The following is a 22,109-nucleotide window of genomic DNA, read 5'->3' as shown; positions in this document are numbered from 1 at the left end:
AAAAGTAAATATAAAAAGAACTTTAAAAAGCAGACCAAAGTGTGAAATATCGTGCCGCACGTCGGTCCAAATTATACAATGAACTTCTCTTATAAAAGTGTGATACTTATTATTGAATATAGTAACTAAATAATTTATTTTGTACTTAAAACACTTCCAAGATTGTTAAATTAGCTTATTGTGTTTAAAAATGCTCCTTTGTTGAAGAAAATAAAAAAGCAAAAGAAACGCTCTTTTAAAAATGGAAAAATTACTTAACATTCAATGGCCATTTCACCGTCACGCGTAGGTCAATCTGACTCTATAATTGCACCAACATTTTTTTTATATATCTTAATATTTTAATTAAACAGGAGAACGCACATTTTTTAATCTTTACATTTGATACAAAGATACTCCTGACACAGTATGATTTTAATTTAATAACTTTGTTTGAAAAATCGTACATTTAAAAAATATAATTAAAAAATAGTTGTTGGGAAAATGAAAGTATTTTTTAGATCCTTGTTATTTTCTTTGCTCCTTCTATTAACTTCAGTGACTAAAAGTAGTACTTTTGACTGAAAGAAACAACACTATTGAGACAAAGAACTGTTTAAGAGTATCATGAAGTATTGTGTTAAAACTTAAAATTCATGTTTAGTGTTGTTCATAATGGTTTAAGTTAGGGTAGAAATACTTGAAAGTTTTCTCACAGTTTTAAAATATTAGTTTTTAATTAACTTATATTGTGTAAATTTCATCAACGAATTTTCAACATCTGCATTATATAAGGTCAAAACTATAATTTGTTTTCCTAGATACTTTCAAATTCAGCGGATAACGAAGTTAGTTTTGTTTTTAGAAAGGTGGACACTATAGATTCAATTTTGTTTTAAAGCCCTAGAACTTAAATTTGCAAGACTCGTATATTGATCAATTCATGTAATGAAGTTGCATGCAAGGAAAATTCACAGAATGAAAAAGCACGTGTATTTATTTCCCATAGTTCCTTATCACCAAAGAAAAATAATTAATTTTAGGCCTAGAAGTAAAGAAAAAATATAATGTTAAAATTTATATGCAAAATGATTAGGCAATTATTTCTTTTGGAAGTTGATTGTTTTTGACTAGAAGTCAAATAATTCTGTTTTAAAAAATTAACTTGCTTTGCTGTGACAAGACTAATACTTTACCAGTAAATTATTTTATCAGTATATTTCAAATAAATGGTTTGTCAATGAAATCGGATGTAACTCGATGTTTAACTTTTCTCGCAGCAGTAAAAAAATTACCCCGAACTAATAAAAATGTCTGCTATAATTTTCCAAATATAGAAAATAATTTTCGGCTTGCAAGTTCTTTTAATCGGATTTTAATTTTACAATTATAACGGAAAGAAAATCTCCACATAAATTATTATTGTTGTTATTTTGGAAATGGAAAAATGACGATTTATTGATTTAAAGAGTAACAGAACATATAAGCTAGAAACTTGTATGACTACACGTAATTTAAATGCTTGATTTTTTAAGTAACTTTTTTCCCCAACTAAATTTTTGAGTCATGTTTGGGCTATTGTACAAAATATTTCAAACATTTAAAAAACTTTTTGATTATATAATTCAGAAAGCGGAAGCACATATCATACATTAGTTTCACAGTGAAGTGGGCGATCAAATATTATTCTAGTGTAATTATCTCTTTTCTCTATAGAGAAAATGTTATTTTCCATTTTAGTAAAAATTTTACATGTTATAGTGAATTTAGGAAATTTACGCGTGAAGATAAGAGATACAGGGCTCCCGCGCTTCTGTTAGAAATCAAGTTCCTTACATATAATTTAAAGTCTGCACAAAACATCCTGCTTAAAGAAAAGTATGAAGAATATGAGTTTTATTCGAAAAGATACAACAGGTTTTCGGTACAATGCTGAGAAAAATAACGAAACACTCTTTCTCATTTGAATAGTTTACACTAGAGATAAAAAACGTCTATCTATCGAGAAAAAAACTGTGCAAGAAAAAAATTTCAATAAAATTTTGTTCAGAGAAAGTCAACTTTAAAACTTCAAATGTCAACTTTTTACTCCTCCTCCTTTATTTTTACTACTGATTTAAAATCAGCATTCAAATTTAACATTGTCTACCGATTTTCGAGATGGCTCTGCAATGGCGGACCAATTGACACTTAAATTTCCTTTTTTTAAAATCATTTTCAAAAACGTTCTTTGTCTTTTATTTCTTGTTTAAATTGCAACAAAAATGCTTAAGAAATCATGTTTCAACTGAAGTACGAGATATGGTTTAAAAAACCGTTGTCGACATTGGACTTTAACTGAAAAAACAACAAATACTTTACAGTCAAATATCCTAAAATATTGCAAACTATTGTAACCTTGAAATACACCGCCAGCTCAGTCATTTCCAGCCGAGGACTGCAGTTACGTGCTTATTAGCACTCATCAGCCCGGCATAGGAAAGTGACTGAGCTGGAGATGGAAAACCTCATAAGGAAGCCAAGAGTGCGAAACAAACTGGTAGCTAATATAGAATTAGCAGACCAGACGAGTGACCGAAGCAATGGTTCGGTTCAACTCGAAGATTGAACGCGAGGCAAGGTATATTCAGTAAATTACCGCCCATTAGCCAGGGCTGAGCTGGCGGTGTATTTCACGTATTTCTGCTTTAGCCCTGGCTAATGGGCGGTAATTTACTGAATATATTGTAACCTTGCTGTTCACGTTTGAAGTTAAATAACAAGAAATAGACATTCTCAAGAGACAAAATTTGAAAAAAATGTACATTAAGCAAAAGCTGAAAAATTACACCAGTTTTTATTTCTAGTCAAACTGATTATGCAATTTAGAAGTTAAAAATCGATTTAATAACATCTTCAGTGTGTATTTTATTGGAAATTTGTTCTCCTGGTATTTAAAAACACTAATTTGGGTACAATGCCAATTGAAAACAAAACATGCGGCGTTTTAGGGGAAATACCAAGAAAAATCCACCTCCTAAAATGTTAAAATGCAGTTGATATTTTGCGCATAATGCATAAACTGTCATAGTTATGCCACTTTTTGTTTTTATATGTAAAATTATAAACCAACTTCACAGCGCGCTTTAAGTCGTTCAAAATATTAGTTTAATTTTTCTATAAGCTATGAAACTAATACTTAGAAACTATCAAATTTATGTTTCAGCACAAATGGAGAAGCTTTTGTATAGATGTTTAAAATGACCAAACAAATTTAAAAATATCGATACATAAAGCTATGCGCAAAATCTGTACACAAGACAGATTCGTGTGTTTTGAAACTTTCTATTGCTACGTTACGCTTCATTGGATTTTAAAACTTTTGGGATTTCAAAGCTTTTTTAAAAATTATTTTGGATTATAAATTTATTATGTTTGAAAATTGTTTCTATTTGCATTCATTCAGCAGAAATTTTACTTTATTAAGTATAAGTTACAAACCAAAGTTTTTAAAGAGAAAAAAAAAACTTACTTAGGTTGCTTGTGCACTGCTTTCAGTTGATGCAGAAGCTTTAATATTCTGCGATGTTCAGTTTTTAACTAATTTACTGCATGCATGATTATAGACAGAACATAAAATGTTGAAACCTAACGGGTAAATATCTGCGCTTAATGAGTTTTCTTTACCGTATAATGTAGCTGAAATCAAAAAGAAAAATACCGAACCAGATTTTTTATAGTATAATTGCTAGGCGGAAAATAACACAGATAGTTTACGATGAAGTGAAGAAATATAGTTCAGTACCTAATCAATCATTTTTCTCTTTCATCACAAAGAATTATCACCTTTTACAGTTTTATTAGATCAAAAAAAAGAAAAAAAGGAAAAAAAAAAGACTGATATGTGATGTGTCTCAAGCAAAGCTGACTGTGGCGACAGAACGCTTGAGTAACTTCATATTTTAATTTCAAAAGTCTAGACATCAAAACCGCAAATCGTAGTATTCATCACGAAAAAGACATAAAATAAGAAAAAAGGCTTGAAAAAGTTGACATTACTAAGACGTACTACCCGCAATCGATCATGGTTAACTAATTGCAGGTTTTTCTTTTCCGTTAAAATCCAGCGTGAAGCGAAAAAAGCCAAATAATAGTGCGAAACCGGATTATACTTTCTGTCTGAATAACTGAATACAATTATTTCTGAAAATATAGCTCAAAAATGTAATTATGCAGTCATCACGCTCATTAAATATAGAGCAGAAAACTAGGAGGTTTTGAGGTGAGTCTCCATCAATAAAGTTAAATATTTCTCAATAGCATACTTATAACGTGCTTCTTATTTATAGCTTTAAAACAGTCTGTTACGATTACTTTTTTTAAATAGAAATTGTTGCAGTTAAATGAGATCTCAGTGACTTCTTCAATTGAAACGTCAAACAGTAGAAAATGCTGGTAAAATCTCAATAGTAAAATTTATTTATTAAAAAAGCGTCTGAAATTAATTTAATCGATGAGTCCGGAAACCAGTCATCTCCATCAAAACTAGTTTTACGGGAGAGACAAGAAACTTCATTATTTTATATTCATCTGATATATAGCACTTTTTGCATTTATTTTATCGTAGAATATGACTGCCTCTATGGAATTATAACGTTTCTTGTTTCATTGTTTTCTTTAAATCAAAAACTAGAGATGACTTATTTTCGGACAAGAACACTACAAAATACTTTTCATTCCTTTAGCAAGGGTAAGTAAATTTAATTCTTCCTTGAAAACTTGAAATAAAACTTATTATGCATACTACAAATTTAATGCTCATAGGCATTTCTGCAGTTAACGAACAAGTTAATGAAGTAAGTTTAATAGGGCCATAAACATATTTCTTCATAAAGAAGCCAAAAAAAAAAAAAAAAAAAAATCACTGGGTATGTTTTTTAACACTTTTCTTGCGGTTTATGGCAACTTTTCCAGAGTATGCTTCCTTTACTGGCAATGGGGCCACTTTTAGGGTACTGTTTTGGACTAAGCAAGCATTAGTTTGCTTAAATCGCCAATAAATAGAGATACTTTAGCTTCGCCAGGTGTCCAGTATTTAAAAGTAAAACTAGCAATTAGATACCTGAAATTGCATTTTTTTTCATACGAGCCTGTTGATGATTCATTTTTCTTATAATAGAGTAAACCAGGGGATTGCCGCCATCTGAGGAAATGCCGCCACCCCTGACATTTGAGTCAAGAAACCGGATAGCCGGCCTGACAGCTCCCGACCTGTAGCGAACCATGCTACAACCAATGTCCCTAGTCGATAGCAGCCATTGCGCGCGTTATTTTATTCTTATAGTGACGCACGTTGTTTTGAAGAAATTTCCACTTTGAATAAGCTGAGATATATACCTGTAGATGTCTTGAATAATTATTGAAATGATTCTTTTATAGATTTATTAATGACAAATTTTGTATATATTCTTAAGATGGCGTACAATAATCCAAAATATTGATCTAGCTCATAAATACGATTTTAGGTGGTAATAAAGATTGAAGTTCTTTTAGGTGGCGGCATTCCCCTGGTCTACTCTACACCGGCCTCCAGTTTTTGAAATCTAGAATCATATTTATATTCACCTTTGATACAGTGAACTTCTGTGATGTGGTTGATGATGTTATTAGTGTGATATACGGTATCGGTCCACATTTAGTTAGAAAACAAGCCATCTCCAGGATATGGCATGTTTTCAAACTAAATAAAGATTTCGATGCTTAATATTTCCTCCATTTTGGTAAAAAATGGGAAGGGCGGGTTTTCGGACTCTGTTCAATTCAGGAGTTGACTCAGTAGTAAAATGAAGGTAGTAATGAAATTTAATGAACATAGTTTCTAAAGATTCTGAAAACTACATCATGCAAAGGGGACGTACAATCTTCTCTTTTAACAATAAGGAGCGGATACTTATAGTGAAGGCGAACTTAAACCTTTAAAAATCATTAAATTTCCTTTAAAGATACCGATGTGGATGCAGATCTTATTTATAAATAATAGTATTTTTGATGGCATTCGTTTATTTTGTTGCTAATTACAAACAACGAGTTTATTTCTTTTTTGTAAAAATGATATCCTGCGCAAAAATTGACTAATTGTGAAGGTTTCTGCTCCAATATTACATCACGAATTTGTAAAATATGCTAGTTCCGTTCAAAAATAAATTGAAAAATGACGCGGATACGGGCAATGAAGCATGCCATTTTTCTGCAACTGCAGTTTTAAAATATTTTTAATTTTATTCTAGTTAATACCATAATTTGCAGTTCAGCATTTTTTGCATAAATTATCGTTATTTTCTCCATAGCCAGAACATTAAAAGTACCATATTTCTACACTTTCAGTAATTTAATTAAAAGGAGAAGCAAATGTGACTCACCTGGCTTATATACTTCGTCATGACTGTAGATTTCATTATCATCGTCAATATCGTCTTCATCTTCTTCGGGAATCACTTCAAGTTCTTTGTCATCAGAATAATAAATATATCTCCTAGGATCGTTGGCATATTGTGCGCTATTATCAATGAACTCCACATCTTCATACTCTGCGTCGTCACCTTGCTGTATATAACATTCCTCTTCATCGCTTGCGTAATCAGGGGAAGGTATATTGGGACCACGTGGTTGCTCTTCCAGATGCTCAACTTCGTAGTCTTCATTAACGGAACTATAGTTATCTTCAGACATAGCTTCAAGGAAGTCCTCAGAAAAATTTGCTTTATGAACAACAAAATCCTGGGAATCATAATCAGATTCAAAAGGATCCGAATGCTTTTCCGATAGTTCTTCATCATTATGTTTCGTTTCTTTTAAAGTTTTATTAGTTTGTTCATTTGGACTTGATTTCACATGTGAAGTATTCTTTACTAATGGAATTTTATGGTCCACCGGCAATAGTTTATCTTTGCACTGTCCAAATGTTCGATTCGATGAACTATTCATAGGTTCGAGTTTGTTCAACACAGACATTTTCTCATTTTGTGCACATTCTTTCCAATTTTTGGACGTGGAAAGTTCTGAGTTAGTTTTTAAAGCAGATGAATTTGATTTTTCAAAAGAAAGTTGATGCTGAAATGAGTCCGTAATGGAGTTCGTCTCAACTTTGATAGAGGACGTCGTGCTGGTTCCAAATGTAGCATGCGATTGATAGTTAGTTTTTGAATGCACCGAACCAAAGCCGAGTTCTACAGAGGTTTTGTCTTTCTGGGTGTCTTGCTCAGATTCTGCAGGCTCAAAAGTAGGATTAAAACTACTCAGTAGTGATGGCCTTTTGCTATGATCCGATACCGTGACTTTTCCTGAAACAGAAACCTGCTCTGTTCTCGTTACGCCTCCATTCAGACGAGATAACTCATCATCGCATGTTTTGGAGATAATGGGCGTGACTTTAGGCTGAGTTTTGTTGTCTTTGTTAATATTCCGATGAACTGATGGATATTTTGGAGTTGAGTCACTTAATTGATTTCCATTATGATTGGCACACAGCGTTTTGACATTGCTAAGAATATTATCAACGCTAGGAGCAGAGTTTGTCCTTAGGTTAATTTTGTTTTGAAAACTGCTATCGGCATCATCGCTTACACTATGGCCATTGATAAGAGTCTTTCGAGCGCTAGCATAGAGAGCGTTGTCTTTCTCTACTTGATTCTGAAAGAACCGCAAACTTTCTTTGAAGCCACTTGAGCGGTCACCGTCTTTTGGAACTGTGCTGGAAGTCATCTTGCTAAGTTTAACTACTGGAACGTTCACGGCTGTAGAGTCGGTAAACGAAGAACGCAGAGACCGCTGAAATAGAAAAGCAATCATAAGTTAACGCTTTTTTAATCATATACAACAAACATTTTCAACAGAAGATTCTCAATAATGTTTTGCAAATGACCTAAATACTTGAAAGAAAAATATATCGAATATGCAGTACATGTTAATTTTCCTTTACGCTTTTCCTAAAGCAAACGCAGAATGTGAAGAAGTTTACGATCGGTTTGTGGCAGAATAATAAGAACTCCATCAGTTATTAACAAACTTACAAGAACAATGTGACCTTGGAGAAATCGCAATAGCACCCTTGCTGTGTTTGCAGTGTTATCAAAGCAGACTTACATGAAAGGAAGTTTTCATATCGTGAACATTTTGTTTTCTTCAGCAAATTAAAATATATGAAATTTTAACTTTTTTTCTCTATAAATACTAATTGTAAACTTATGTAAGCATAAAAAAATATTTTGTTGTGAAGGTTCAGTGAAATCAGGTTTATTTTTGTTCACTGGAGTAAAACTATAAGAAAAAAGTATATGTTGTGCAAAAGATTTTTTGCCTTGGAATATTGTATTTTTTAAGCTGAATTTAATGGTAAAATTCACATCCCGAAGTACATTTTGGATAATTTTTAAACATTTATCAAAAGCATGGCAACTGACTGGCATTTTAAAAATAAGTATGTCAGTCAGTTACCATTCTTTTCACATTTTTTTTTAAATCGTACAAAATGTATTTTGGAAATTGACTTATACCATTGTATTCAGTCTAAAAAATACAATATTTCACGGGAAACGATTGCTTTTAAAATGTATATTTTGAGTTGAATATTACAAAATACGCATTGATTTGCTTCAAAAATGTCAGTCAGTTACCCGTGGAGAATTGCCCATATATCTTTCGCTTATTTTCAAAAGACAAAAAAGTTTGTTTCGTATTCTCGTTGACTTAATTATTTACAAAAAACATACAAGCGGATAAAGGTTTTATTGAAGTCCGAGTTCAAACCAAATTTTAAAAGTACAAATTCAATCTTTTTATGATTACCTTATGATCATTAGGTAAACATATTTAAAACAAAATATATCTCATTCTATTTTGAAATCTAAAATCTTAATATTCAATCGCTCTTTTATATTATTTGATTACTATTGGATATGCCGGTTTTCGTAAACCTTAATCGTATTTCAGACAAAATAAATACATTTATGTATAATCATTATTATTGGTACGCACATAAATGTGTGTGGTGTGTAGTATTAAACCACATGAAGATTTTTTTTTCTTAAGAATTAAAATTATATTTATAATAGGTTTTTTAACTGCAAGTACAAGCTTCTCCTATACTTCTACAACACGATTTCGATATTACACGGTATAAAACTTGAATTTAATACTACACGTTTTTGATGTAATTCAAACTTTAAAAGATTGAGTTTTATTTTCGTTCTACACACTGTTAAAAAATGGATGACATTTTCTATAAAAAGATTTTTTCTTTGTTTTTAAGAAACTGATACGAAAAATCGTGTCTGTCTCCGTCTCAGAAGTTTAGTGTGCCCATATAACACTAACTTTTAACTTTTAAAAATTTTATTTTTCTCACGAGTGTTCTAAAAGTAAAAAAATTTAAAAATATTTTGTTTCCAATACGTTGTAAGAAAATAACATTAGGATTAAACATTAGCTTAATTTGGCAAACGATAAAAAAATGTAGCCGAACAAAATATGAAATTATAAAAAAAAAAAAAAAAAATCTATGTATTGTATTTTATATTTTGTTTCGCTGTTGTTGCTCAGTCGAACTTTATTGCTATAGAAAAGATCAGCCTTTCTTTCTAATTATATATATGCGTTTCGTCCTTAGTAAAGAAATTTTCTTGTGCATAATTGTTTTAATTTGAGGTATGTAAAAGAATTAAGTTGTATCGTTTATAGCAAATCTTGTTATGGATCTAAGGGGCATTGTATGTTTTGGTTCCCATTTTTTGCTTGTATGTTTTAATGAAACGAAATTTCAGCGATTATAAAATTTGCAACTTGGTTTCGATATAACACGGTACACATTGCTTGATTTGCATTATTGTAAAGTCTCGTGTAACACTGTTTCGATGTAACACGAAACATGTATCGATACAACACGATACATATTGATCTGATTTTTGTTATTTACATGATTAATTAGTTTAAAATATAAGTAAGAAAATAGTTTTAAAAAAAGGCTCGTATAACACGGTTTCGATACTACACGGTACGAACTAACCGTGTTATACGAGGGACACTTGCATATGTTTATGAAATATAGCGTGATATGTGACAGAGGGAGGACAGGGGATAAGATATATTTTGGCACTTCGTGACAAAGGGGGAGAGGGGTCAAATATGTAGAAAAAGTGTAACATAATATATGGACTGGACAGCATCGTATTGGTTTGGTAATATGTATAAAACCTTTAGGTTTATTACAATTCCTCACAGCAATAAACATTTCTTACAGGAAAAGGAGGAAATTAACCTCTTCCAAGCAGTCACTTTCGTCGACTATTAATTTCATTAAATTATTAAGAGCCTCCCCCCACCCAAGTTCATTAAGATAAGTAAAGATACTGTCATTTTAACTTTTAAAACAAATTAAGCAGGAGCATTTCAGAAGGGAATTCGTAGGAGCATTTTCAGAAGGGAATCAAGTGTAGGCATACTTCCTTTTTGGAGGATTTATTTTTTACGCACAAGTGGTTGTCCTATCAAATAATTTACAGAAACTACATTTACATTTTGCACATTGTTTATGTATTTTTCTCTCAGAAAACTAACAAGACTTCAAGAAGTTCATTATTTAAATTAATATGCAATCTAAATCTAAATACAAGCAAGATGAACTAAACAATTCTTCGCTACTTCTACATGAAGTTTTTTCTTTGTCGTCACACACAAGAAAAAACATACAAACAATCTATCCTTTTTCGACTATCAACGCAAAAATACAGCAGTTTTGCTGAAATGGAACAAACACTTTCAGTTCATTGAAGTTCTTGATGCACGCTTTTAACAATTCGGGCAATCTTCTTCCAACGCTAAATTTCGAAGTTAAAACAGGATTTTCTTACTATGAGAAAACCAGATATCCTTGCCCTAAATTAAGTTGGAAATACTGAAAGAACAATTTAAGTTAATACTCAGTTTAACTCGTGAGCAGGCATTATCTCGCAAGCCATCTCAAAATGAAGGAAATTACTCTTTTGAGAAAGAGGGAAAATTCTGCCACAGTACTTATCTTGACTGAAAAAAGGGAAGAAACGGTAAAATGTGGAAACATAAACAATAACAGGCTACATTTTCCATTTACTGTGTGTTATGTATATACGCCGTTACTTTTTCTAACAAAAACAATCTAGTCTCAAAAGTTTTAAAATGTGCAATTTTTAATTGTAAGCTAAACTTTCGACGGATTTATGTGTCGTTGATTCGTTGATTTAGAGGGGGAAAAAAAAGATTTGTCTGATAACACTCACTCAGAAACAACTATTGACTTGAACGGCGATTTCGAAGCCGGTAAATGATCTTGAAATCTTGAAGGATGCGGTTTTTTTTCTTTTTTTTTCATCAGTGAAAAGTATTTTATGTATTTAAAAAAGAAAACAATACAACATTTTTAATTATTGAGTAATACTGCAATTATAGATTCTTGTACAAAAAGAGAAAGATGATTGGAAACATTTTGAAAGAGAATTACGTATCTAAACTATAGCACTTTTTGTGTCCTAGAATGCACCTTTTTCAAACATCATCTCATATTTGGGACCTTGACAAAAAATCGCGATCTCTGAAACAGTATTTAAGAAAATAACAATCATACAAATGATTCACAAAATTCGTGAACATTTAAAAAAAAAAAAAAACGAGCTGATGTGTGCATCACATGACTTCCTTTTACGCCAATTTAATGATAATAGCGCCTTGGAGTAAGTAAGGAAACACTAAATATTTTCACCCCTAGTTTCTTGCGAACCGAAGCAAAAAACGTTTCACACAGATTTATTTCCCCATGTTTGGCAATTTTAATGTGATTCAGAGGTAAACTCTTTAAATATCACCAACATTAGCCAAAGTAAAACCAGATTTAAAAATTAAAAAAAAAATAAAAATAAAAAAAAAAATCGCCAAATTTTTTGGCAAGTTGGCGACAAAACTTGCCAGAAACTTGGCGATATATCGCCAAGTGTTTGACAAATTATAACACCACTTGAGTTAGCATTGAAATTAACAATGATTTCCCCACAAAAAGGTGTAAAAGACCCCCTTAGGAACATCCGAATGCAAACAAAAGGGAAGGTGCACAACTAGACCCCACTAGGAGTCTGCGTACCGAATTTCAACTTTCTAGGACATACCGTTTTTGAGTTATGCGAGATACATACGAACATACGTACATACAGACATACGCACATACATATGTACATACGGACGTCACGAGAAAACTCGTTGCAATTAACTCAGGGATCGTCAAAATGGAAATTTCTGGTGCCTGTACATTCCTAGGCATATGTCCACGTGTGGTCGGGTCGAAAAAAAACTCAACATTCATTCGGGGGTGAGCAAAATGGAAATTAAGGCCGATTTTTGTGTGAAAATTTTTTCGCGAATACAATACTTCCTTTTTTGTAAAAGGAAGTAAAAAAAGAGAGGGGGAGGTTCAAGAATAGAGACATCTTTGAATCGATAAGGAATCGTTTTCGTGTATCGCGTTTACGAGCGGCTACTGAGAAGCAACTGGGCGCTTCAAAAAGGCAGCATGCAGCTTCAAAAGGGCAACTTGGTACTGCGCCCTGTACCAAGTCTAGAAATATTTACTACAATTATCTACATCTCAAGAATTCTGCCGTTTTCATGCACTAAAGGTAATGTATAGTATAGTACATGGTCTTCAGATTTTTAGGGGCGGGGGCATGAAATATTATCGATAATCTTACATTGAGAGAACGTCAAAAAATTTTTTTTCAATTTTAATAATCTCTAATTTTGGAAATAATTACTTAAATACTAACACACTATTAGCACAAACTCTAAGTAGTGCTAAAAGCGCATAAATAAACCAAAATGTCCATGCTGGAATTTATAGTTAGAGGAGAAATAATTTAGAGCTTTTTTTTATTTAATGAAAAAAAAATGACTTGCTTGAATATTCTGAATTTATAAAGTACTGAACACTTTCCTTTTAAAACGGAGTTTTTCCTCGAATGGTATATTCGATTTAAAAAAAATTAAATGTAACCCATGAATTAATGTTTGCGTGTGTGTGACCATAAATTCAAACTTTTCAATATTTAAATAAAAAAACAGCCAATTATTAAGACGGTTTAAGATGTGACTAACGGAGCTATTTACATAAACAGCAGTTGTTAAAATATATTACAACCAGGGGAAGATGTTCCCTAGTTTTTTCTTAAAATGGGAAGGTACTTTTTGAACCTATGGATAACTCCAAATTGTGAATGTGACGAACTAATACTGAGACTAAACTTCAGGACGAAGTTTAAAAATCGGAAGTTACTTCTGGAGTCCACGAGTAACTCAAGATTGTGAATTGGAAGTTAAAATAGGTATCTCTAAGATAATGTATATTTTTGTTTGTATAACAGTTTGTGGGTGTGTTATAATATGTAAACACGCTTCCAGAAATGACTCCCAATTTTTTTTTATGCTACGTCACAGATGCAACGTGAAATTTCAAATCATTCTACGAATCAAAGTCTATATGATTGAGTACTGTAATTCAATTTTCTCAAGCGAGGATTAAATAAGGATTAAATATTCGAGTTCTGTTCAATTTATTGGTGCAACTATCCTTGAAAAATGACAGTTGCACGCACAATTAAGAGATATCAAAAGCTTATGGGCTACCGATCACACTTGGAGATGCTTTTAGATGAAATGAAGCACGTAATTTGTAATTCAACTTGAAAATTTTATCGATTCGGAAATTAACCAGTTAACATTAAACCAGTCTTAAGATTACTGAAAATTTTTTGCGTCAATGTTAGAAATTTAGTCTCAGCTTTACTTCGCATTTATTCAGTTTTTGAGTTATGCTGGCACAAAATTATTACTTTTTGATGAAAATTTTAACCGCGTTCCAATAAGGCTGAATACCAGGGCTGTAGAGTCGGAGTCGTGGTATCAGATTCGGATTTATTTGGGGTAAAGGAGTTGGAGTCGGGAGTTGTAGGTTATAAACTGTAAGAGTCGTAGTCGGTCATTTATCCTCCGAGTCCACAACTCTTCCAGGGGTGTCGGACTGATTTTGGAGTAAAGTGGTTGGAGTCGGAGGCCCTAAAATTCCCGAAGTCGGTAATTTTCCTTCCGACTACACAGTCCACATGAATAACTAGCAATTTTCAGTGCATCAACGGGATACTGACAGCAAAATCCTGTTTTTTTTTTTGTTTTTTTTTTTTTTTTTTTTTTGATGCGATATTGACAGGAACAAGAATAAAACTGATATAACCCTAGTCTTTTAATAGATAACATTTAAACACAAAAAATGCGAAAAAATATTTTTCGAGCGAGAATAAATAACTTAAACAATTTCACGGCCAAAAAAAGGGGGCGGGGTTGTTTAATGTTTAGAAGGGTCTACAATATTTTATACCTAAATAAAAGATAAAAACAATCTTAAGAAGGGTAAAAGTGAAACATTTATTCATTTTAAGAATTATGAAAAGAAATACTCTTATGGCAATGAAACTCTGTTACAAACGTGTACGATAATCAAAATAAGCAATATAAAAGGAATTGTCTTAATCAACAAAGATGACATTGTTTATATCAATCTAAAGAAAAACCTCTTATGTTGAAATTGCTCGAGGTTTATTTTAAACAATTTAAGCAATAAATCCAAGTGTGGTGAAATTACAATTTTTACTGGTACTTTTAAAAGTCTTTGCTTATTAATTATTTATTCTGTACGAAAGAAAGATAATTATTGTGTGTTCTCTCTTTGTTAATATATTTTGAACAGCCTTAAAATTGCATGCTAAAATTTCTCTTAACATTCTTAAATGTTGTGCTCTTTAAAGCAAAAATGAATAAACAAAAAAATAACATAAAAATAAATTAAAACATAAAAGAATGATTTGGAAAGTATAATACCGTGAAACACGTTCTATTATAAAATAAAATTGGTTAAAAGCAGCATTGTTCTTGAAAACAGTTTCATTTTTCAAAACAAAACAAAACAACAACAAAAGACACAAATAAAAACATCACAAGATAGAAACTAGATTCCCAGAAAAATGCTTATTCTGAAAATGATGAGAATGGTGTTATTTTTTCACGTTTTCAAACGACAATGTGCAACTAAGCTGATTAACCTACATTTGTTACCACATAAGAAATTGATTTGCGTAGGATGATTTCATTTATCACTTTAAAGATCTTTTCCGAGGGTATGTCAAACAATCAAAAGGAAAAAGCGAAAGATCCTTGCGTTTAAGAAGGCATGAAAGAAACAAGTAATAATCTTCTCTGGGATGTTTTGAAGAAAAATAAACTTTTCAACGTCAAAGAGTACGAATCAAAGTCTTTTTAACCTGTTGTTAAACAGTATTAAAACCAAAATAGTGATTCCCATTATTTATTATAACAATTAAAGTTATATTTGGGTTCAAAACAGCGTTTAAAAATGAATTGATAAATAAAAAGCCTTGAAAATATTGCACAAAGCACATCACTAAGCATACTTCCAATCGTGCTATTTTCTGCTGTTATTTACATCTCAATTTGGGTAACTTTTATAACATAATAATACTAATAAACTGATATTAATTATCTTTTCTCAAAAGATATGTGGCCATGTTACGTTCAAAAACTCATACAAAAGATTTACCGAAGTTTTTTTTGAATTTTAAAAGTGAACATACATTTATACAATATTAACATATTGGTTAAATAAACAGGAGCCATTTTTATGTAAATTGCGGAAACGTAATAAAGACTTATCATTGTGAATTTAGGATTCGGCAAAAGATTTACATGTTTATAGGTAATTCTTCAAAAAATGTAACTTTTCTGTCACACGCCTTCTACAGAAAAAACTTTAAGGAACAATTAATTAAACAATGCTTTTTAATTTCATCAAAAATATATCTATTTAAACCTGCCAACAGTTTTTTAATAATAATTTTTATTTTAGTATATTTTTGGTTCACAACATGTGCATTCTCACCTCCGTGGCATGTCACACACCTTGTGTGACTGTTTATGTTGCTTGTTTACCTAAAAGTATATGTTTATTTATTTATTATTCCTTTCCCAAGTGCCTCAAATACTAATAGTTTAAGTACATTTAATTTTTTAATATTGTGTTTTAGTTCGTTTTTTAGGATAAGTAGTCATGCCACACGAAAAACTCTCACCTCCGTTACCTACACACAAAATGCCATTCCTCATTAACACGTGGCAGTAATGACATCAAATTTTATTTTCCGTGATACAAGGGAGCCTCCTTGTTTATTTTCAGCCATAGTTGAGGCTGTGAGATTTTTGTCGAAAAACAAGAAGATAGATTTTGCTTTAAAAACTTAGTGTGGTTATTCTAACTTCTGATCTCCGTGAACTTGAATTTCAGGGATATAAATTATTGTAAAAAAAGAAGTGAACACGTTTTCATATGCTTACTGGACTCGATTTTTAAATATAAAAAGGTTTTTTTCTCTCGTAAACAAGGCATTTTTTTATTTTATTTTATTCATGAGTAAAATAATTGGAATTTAGCTGGACCATTGTTTATGGTTATTTGTAGTAGGTACCACTTTCATGTAAGAATGGAAAAAAAAAATGAACAAAAGGTTTCGAAATCGAAAAATATTTGCGTTCAAAAGTTACGTTTTCTAGAAAATGACCCTTATACCAAACTCATGTGTCTTATAATAAATTGCATATATTGCTTACCTGGGATAGAAATGGCACAGCTCAAAAGTTTGAAAATTTTTTAAAATTATTATCGATAAAAAATCTAAATTCCAAGGTTTTCCTTGTCACAACACTGGTTGAAAGTTAATTTATAGACAATTGGCGAACGGGGTGGCGCAGAAACAGAGTAACCTAAAATGGTACATCATTTAAGAAGAAAATTGACCATCACTTCCAATTCAAACTACAAAAATTATCCAGCGGGTGGAAGTTCACCAATGTCGGACTTTACCCCTAAGTAGGACCCCCGGCTGATTTTGCCAAATACATCTCGTATACTATCGTTAGAAGCTTTAACTACTCTGTAAAAAATATCCAGCAACTACTAGATAATCCTTAGGAAACAGGGATACCATAAACTTTTCCAGTAACGATACAGCTTCAGTAACAATATGACAGCGTTACTGAAGAAAAAAATGCATCGTAACTTGAAAAGTTTATGAAAGTTCAGTGTCCTAGAAATTTTCCAGTACTACTGCAGTTTTTTACAATGAAGTTCCCTTCTTTGCCCACAACCTGTGGAATCACCATCGCTCAATTAAAGTTAGTGTAGTCGAGTTCAAATAGTTGCTCTTCTGTTCAAGAAAAGTTGTGCTATTAATCCCAGACATCGCCAGTTACAACGGCCATCTTGCTTTTTCAAAAATAATATTTATACGAAAAAAAGTGAAGAGTTCATAGATAAATCCAAAATAATCTTTTCCGGCATATACTTTCATGCAAGTAGTAGTTTTATATTCAGATACTATGATAGTTATAACATAATGACGGAAAAATTACGTGAGCTGAAAAAAAGTTAATAGGGAAAAAATGAAGAAAACATGAAGGAGATTATCTCTGAAGCGTAATAAAAACATGCAATAAGGGGCTGTCCACAAATGATGTCCCATTTTGGGGGGGGGGGGGTTCGTGAAATAATAAGTTTGTGAAAAGGGGAGGGGGGAGGCAACGAGAAGTGTGACGTCACGCATTTTTATACGAATGTGTTGATGAAAAAAAAGCGCGACATGTGACAAATGGATAATGGCAAAGAGTGACACTGTGTGACACGGGGGAAGGAGGTTGAAAAGTTTTTAAAGAGTGCGAGATCATTTATAGACAGCCCCTAACAAAATTTCTTTCTTCTCCAGTAGAAGAGTAGTTTTCATAGAATCAAAAACATGCCCCTTTTAAAGAATGAGTAAATATTAGGAGGACCGGTAAGTATTGTTTTTTTTTTCTTTTTTTAAACAAGGAAATTTTTAAAAGTTTTTCTTTTTAATCAATGACGCTTTTACCCTCTTTATGAACAGCCTTTTGCCATCTAGTTGGGAAATTTTCAATCCTGGATAGATAAAAGTAAATTTTTGGAGCAAAATATCTGGAAATGGCATCTTGAACACAAACCAAATTTTCAATTTTTTGTCTTATAGAAAGTGTTTTAGCAATCGGGAAAAGGGAAATCAAATGGCGCAATTTGTGGCGAGAATATTTCTACTGTTATCCGCAGAAGTTGAGTGAACATGAAACATGATAATGTCAGACCACACTGTTCAACCATTAAGAAACCGATAAGCTGTGGCGGAATGTTTCACCCATCACACTCACCTGACATTGTACCATCCGATTTCTCTTGATTCAGATCGATATGAGAAAAAAAAAGCCTTGAAAATTTTTCCGATACACAAAATACCTTCTCCAGATATTTTGCTCACAAACCGATTAATTTCCATCTATCCGGGATCAAAAATTTGTGTACTACAATGCAAAAGTTGCTGATAATGGGAGGTAATTACATCATTGATTTAAATAGGGTGATAGCGTCTTTTTGATTTTTTAGGCTATTGATCCTCAAGATATGTAGGAAACTTTGCTTCGAGTCTCCGAAATTTCCCTCTACAATACCAAAGTATAAACAGGTTCAATAACTTTAAAAATACATGTTTCCTGTTTTGTATTTAACAAAGTTCTAAAAAATATATCAATTTTACTTAAGAAGATTTTTTTTGGGGGGAGGGGGATTTTATGACAGGGTTCCAGTCGAACAAAGGGAAATGACTATACATTTTACTCTACTGTGGCATTTTGAAATTATTCTTTATTTTTAAAAAAAGCAAACTGAATTAAGATACAAAACGTCACAAAAGTTGATACTCATGTTTGAAGATATAAAAAGATTATCAGCAATTATGATCAAAATATCAAAACAATAGAATTTTTGTGAAGCATTATCAATACATGAAAGGTTATTTCAGGTCGAAATACATGGTTTCATTTATAACCTTCATAAACCAATACAAGACCAATAATTGCTGTGAGTGTGCAAACAAAACTCCAGCTAAAATTATTTTCTGTAAAAAATAAATAAATAAAATAAAAAACCCCCACACACTAAAATAAAAAATAATAATGGAGCGATAATAATTAAGAAACACTTAAAAAAAGTAATTAAGTAATTATTGACATTTACCCATTGTTCAAATTTGATCGAACATAAAACCAATACAATGAAACATAAATTAAGTCAATTAATCCTTCAGCTCCGCAATAAAACCTTGAGAAAGTTTGAAAGTTCGTGGTTGGAAAGTTCTCAGGCCATATCCCGTAAGATTGTCAAAATGATTAACAACTCGATTTAAAAAAAAAAAAAAAATCAGATAACGATTGACTCCGTAATTTACTAATATTTTTAGAAATTTCCTTTATTTGATTCTTTATCTAACGTAAGATTCTAAGTGCATTGATCATTCATTTGGGAGTTTTTAGCTAATAAAATATTTCCAAGTGTATCTTAAATTCCGTGTTTTCTTTGCATATGACCCGAATAGTATTTTATTTAGGAAAAATAAACTAATTCTGGGCTGTTTTATGGGCCTAATTGGATGCATACTGGGTGCTATTGAAAATTTGAGTTTTGTGCATCGTTATTAGAAGTAAAACGTTAAAAAAAAAAAAAAAAAAAATGTTTAAAAAAATCGGAAAACTGAAAATAAATACAATTTCAAGTGTGTTTAACAGAAAAAGCTTTAAGTTAAACCCTGAACATTATATTTTTACCCAAGAACTATTCTCCAACGCAAATTTCCGTGGTTCCCGATCCTAAAGACATTAATTTTATCTGTGAGATCATCCTGCGGCTCTACTGAAACAAACCACACAAGAGTTTTGTCCCAATAGAAATGCATTATTCCCTCAATTTTGTAAAAGTTGATCGATAAAATAGTAACGACACTAAAACTGGGGCAATTAAAAAGCAACAGTTATAACAACAATGCTAAGGTCTCGGAAATTCAGATCGTGATGAAATTCAGCAGATTAGTAGTATCCCTTGAGGGTATTCACACCGTAAAGTAATAAAGCGCACTAGCCAGAACATTCCGAGAAAACAGCCCCTAAAGTTTTACGCGCAGCCTTATTTACCAATAGAGATTTTTCGCTTGCTGCAGCTCAGTGGCTATGTGGTCAGCGTACTGGATTTTTGTGCAATCCATCTCAGGTTCGATTCTAGAATCATCACTATCTTGAAGAATTATTTTTTTCAGCAAAATGTACCTCACTTGTTTAACCACCCTCTATTTTTATAGACAGGTAAAGACTCTAATAAAACGTATATAAAATTGTGCGTATCTCGTTGAAAATAATAGAAAAATAAATACCCGTCAAGAGTATAAAAATACAATTAATAGTTCATCATCAACTGTAACCGCTAATTTTTAATGAAATGATTCGGTATGCTTTCAAACTTTCTGAAAAAATAGAAATTTTCATGAATGTTAATAAGGTATGTTTACCTATGAATCTTTTACAAAAAAGGTTTCTCCTGTAAAAAATCTTCCTTTATACATTGTGCAAAATGTCAAAACAATTTTTATTTTCCGTGTTTTTACGATAATTATCATTCCGGTGCATGTATATAAATAATTGATAAATAAAAACTATACTTTTAAATTTTTTGCATGAATTAACAAGTCCTACCCTAATTTTGTTACCGTGATAATTCAAATTATAATTTATAATCGTTTGAATTCATCTCTATATTTTCGATTAAAAATACATTACCAACTTATAAATAAAGTATTGTATTCAATTCAAATTTCAATTAGCTATAACAGTCGCTTTATTAATTTATATTTAAAAAAAAATTCTTCGAGATGTATCGAACTTGGATTGACAGTACGGGAATGTAGCTCGCTGACCACACAACCACCGAGCTGTTGCTAGGATGTAATCTCTACCAGTACATATTGGCTGCGCGTAAAACTTTAAGAGGCTGTTCTCTCGGAATAGTCTGACTAGTACGCTTTATTACTTTACTGTATGGATACTCTCAAGGGGTACTACTAATCTGCTGAATTTCATCCCGATCTGAATTTCCGAGACCGTAAGGTCTCCTCGTTAGTATTATTTTAACGTAAAATTAAGAGTTATATTAACAATATGAAATACGGAGTAAAAATTATTCACTTCTGACCGCTATTTTAAAGCAAAAGCAACAGTATATCAACTACACGAAATACAGAGGGAAACGCATTCCCTTTTCAGCATTATTTTAACGTAAGAGCAAGAGTTATATATTAGCAATATGAAATAGAGAGTGAAAACTATTCATTTTTCAGAACTATTTTAAAGCAAAAGCAACAGTATATCATATATACGAAATACAAAGAGAAAAGCATTCACTTTTCAAAATTATTTTAACGTAAGAGCAAGAGTTATGTATCTACATTAACAGAGGAAAACTCAACATTTCAATATAGTGCTATTGAAAAGTAAGTTTTATCAACATTTGTAGAAACGGGGGGAGAATAAAAACTCTTCTGGTCAATATTATTACAAAACATTTCTAGAATAGTAAACATTCAAAAAATATATTCGATAATTTTTCTCTTGTATTTATTACTGTGAGGCTCTGGTGATAAGAAAGAAAGATGGATAAGAGGAGAAAAACGTCTAAAAGTCTGAAAAGTTTGATTTAAAAATTGTTTTAAAAGTTAAATGGTGGTGAGGAAAATGAGGAAGTAATAGAAAAGAGGGACAAAATGTATCACTGGCTATGCTAACTTTCCCTATTAAAGGAAAAATATATAATTGCGTATTCCTTTTCAAAAGGTCGGTTTCCCTATCGGAAAAAAAATGTTTACGTTTACATACTAAATTTTAAAATATAGAACAACGTTATTAAGTTTATGTTGCGTCCATTTTGTATGCAGTTGCATATAAGATGCATATCCAGCAGCAATGCCGGGGCAAAAATACTGTTCCGGTTTTCAGATTTTTTTAAACGTGATACCGGAATACCAGCATTAATAGCGCTTACAGAAATTTTTCAAAACATAGAGCAAAAACCTTACTTTCTTCTGAATTTTATGTTAAAAAGTCTACATTTTTAAAATGTACACATAAAA

General features: G+C 31.6%; 1 protein-coding gene across 1 annotated transcript in view; it reads right to left on the bottom strand.

The window, feature by feature from the left end:
- The window catches only part of LOC129231640 (uncharacterized), a 113,800-nt gene that overhangs the window by 49,416 nt on the left and 42,275 nt on the right, over positions 1 to 22,109 (bottom strand). Inside the window, exon 2 of the mRNA XM_054866004.1 lies at positions 6,378 to 7,785. Coding sequence (XP_054721979.1) covers positions 6,378 to 7,719 — 1,342 coding nt within the window. The 5' untranslated portion in view covers positions 7,720 to 7,785. The remainder of the gene's footprint in view (positions 1 to 6,377; positions 7,786 to 22,109) is intronic.

The sequence above is a fragment of the Uloborus diversus genome, chromosome 10 (assembly GCF_026930045.1).
Source record: "Uloborus diversus isolate 005 chromosome 10, Udiv.v.3.1, whole genome shotgun sequence".
Classification (NCBI taxonomy): Eukaryota; Metazoa; Arthropoda; class Arachnida; order Araneae; family Uloboridae; genus Uloborus; species Uloborus diversus.
The sequence above is the reverse complement of the archived record's forward strand: the minus strand, read 5'-3'. Positions and strand labels throughout refer to the sequence as shown.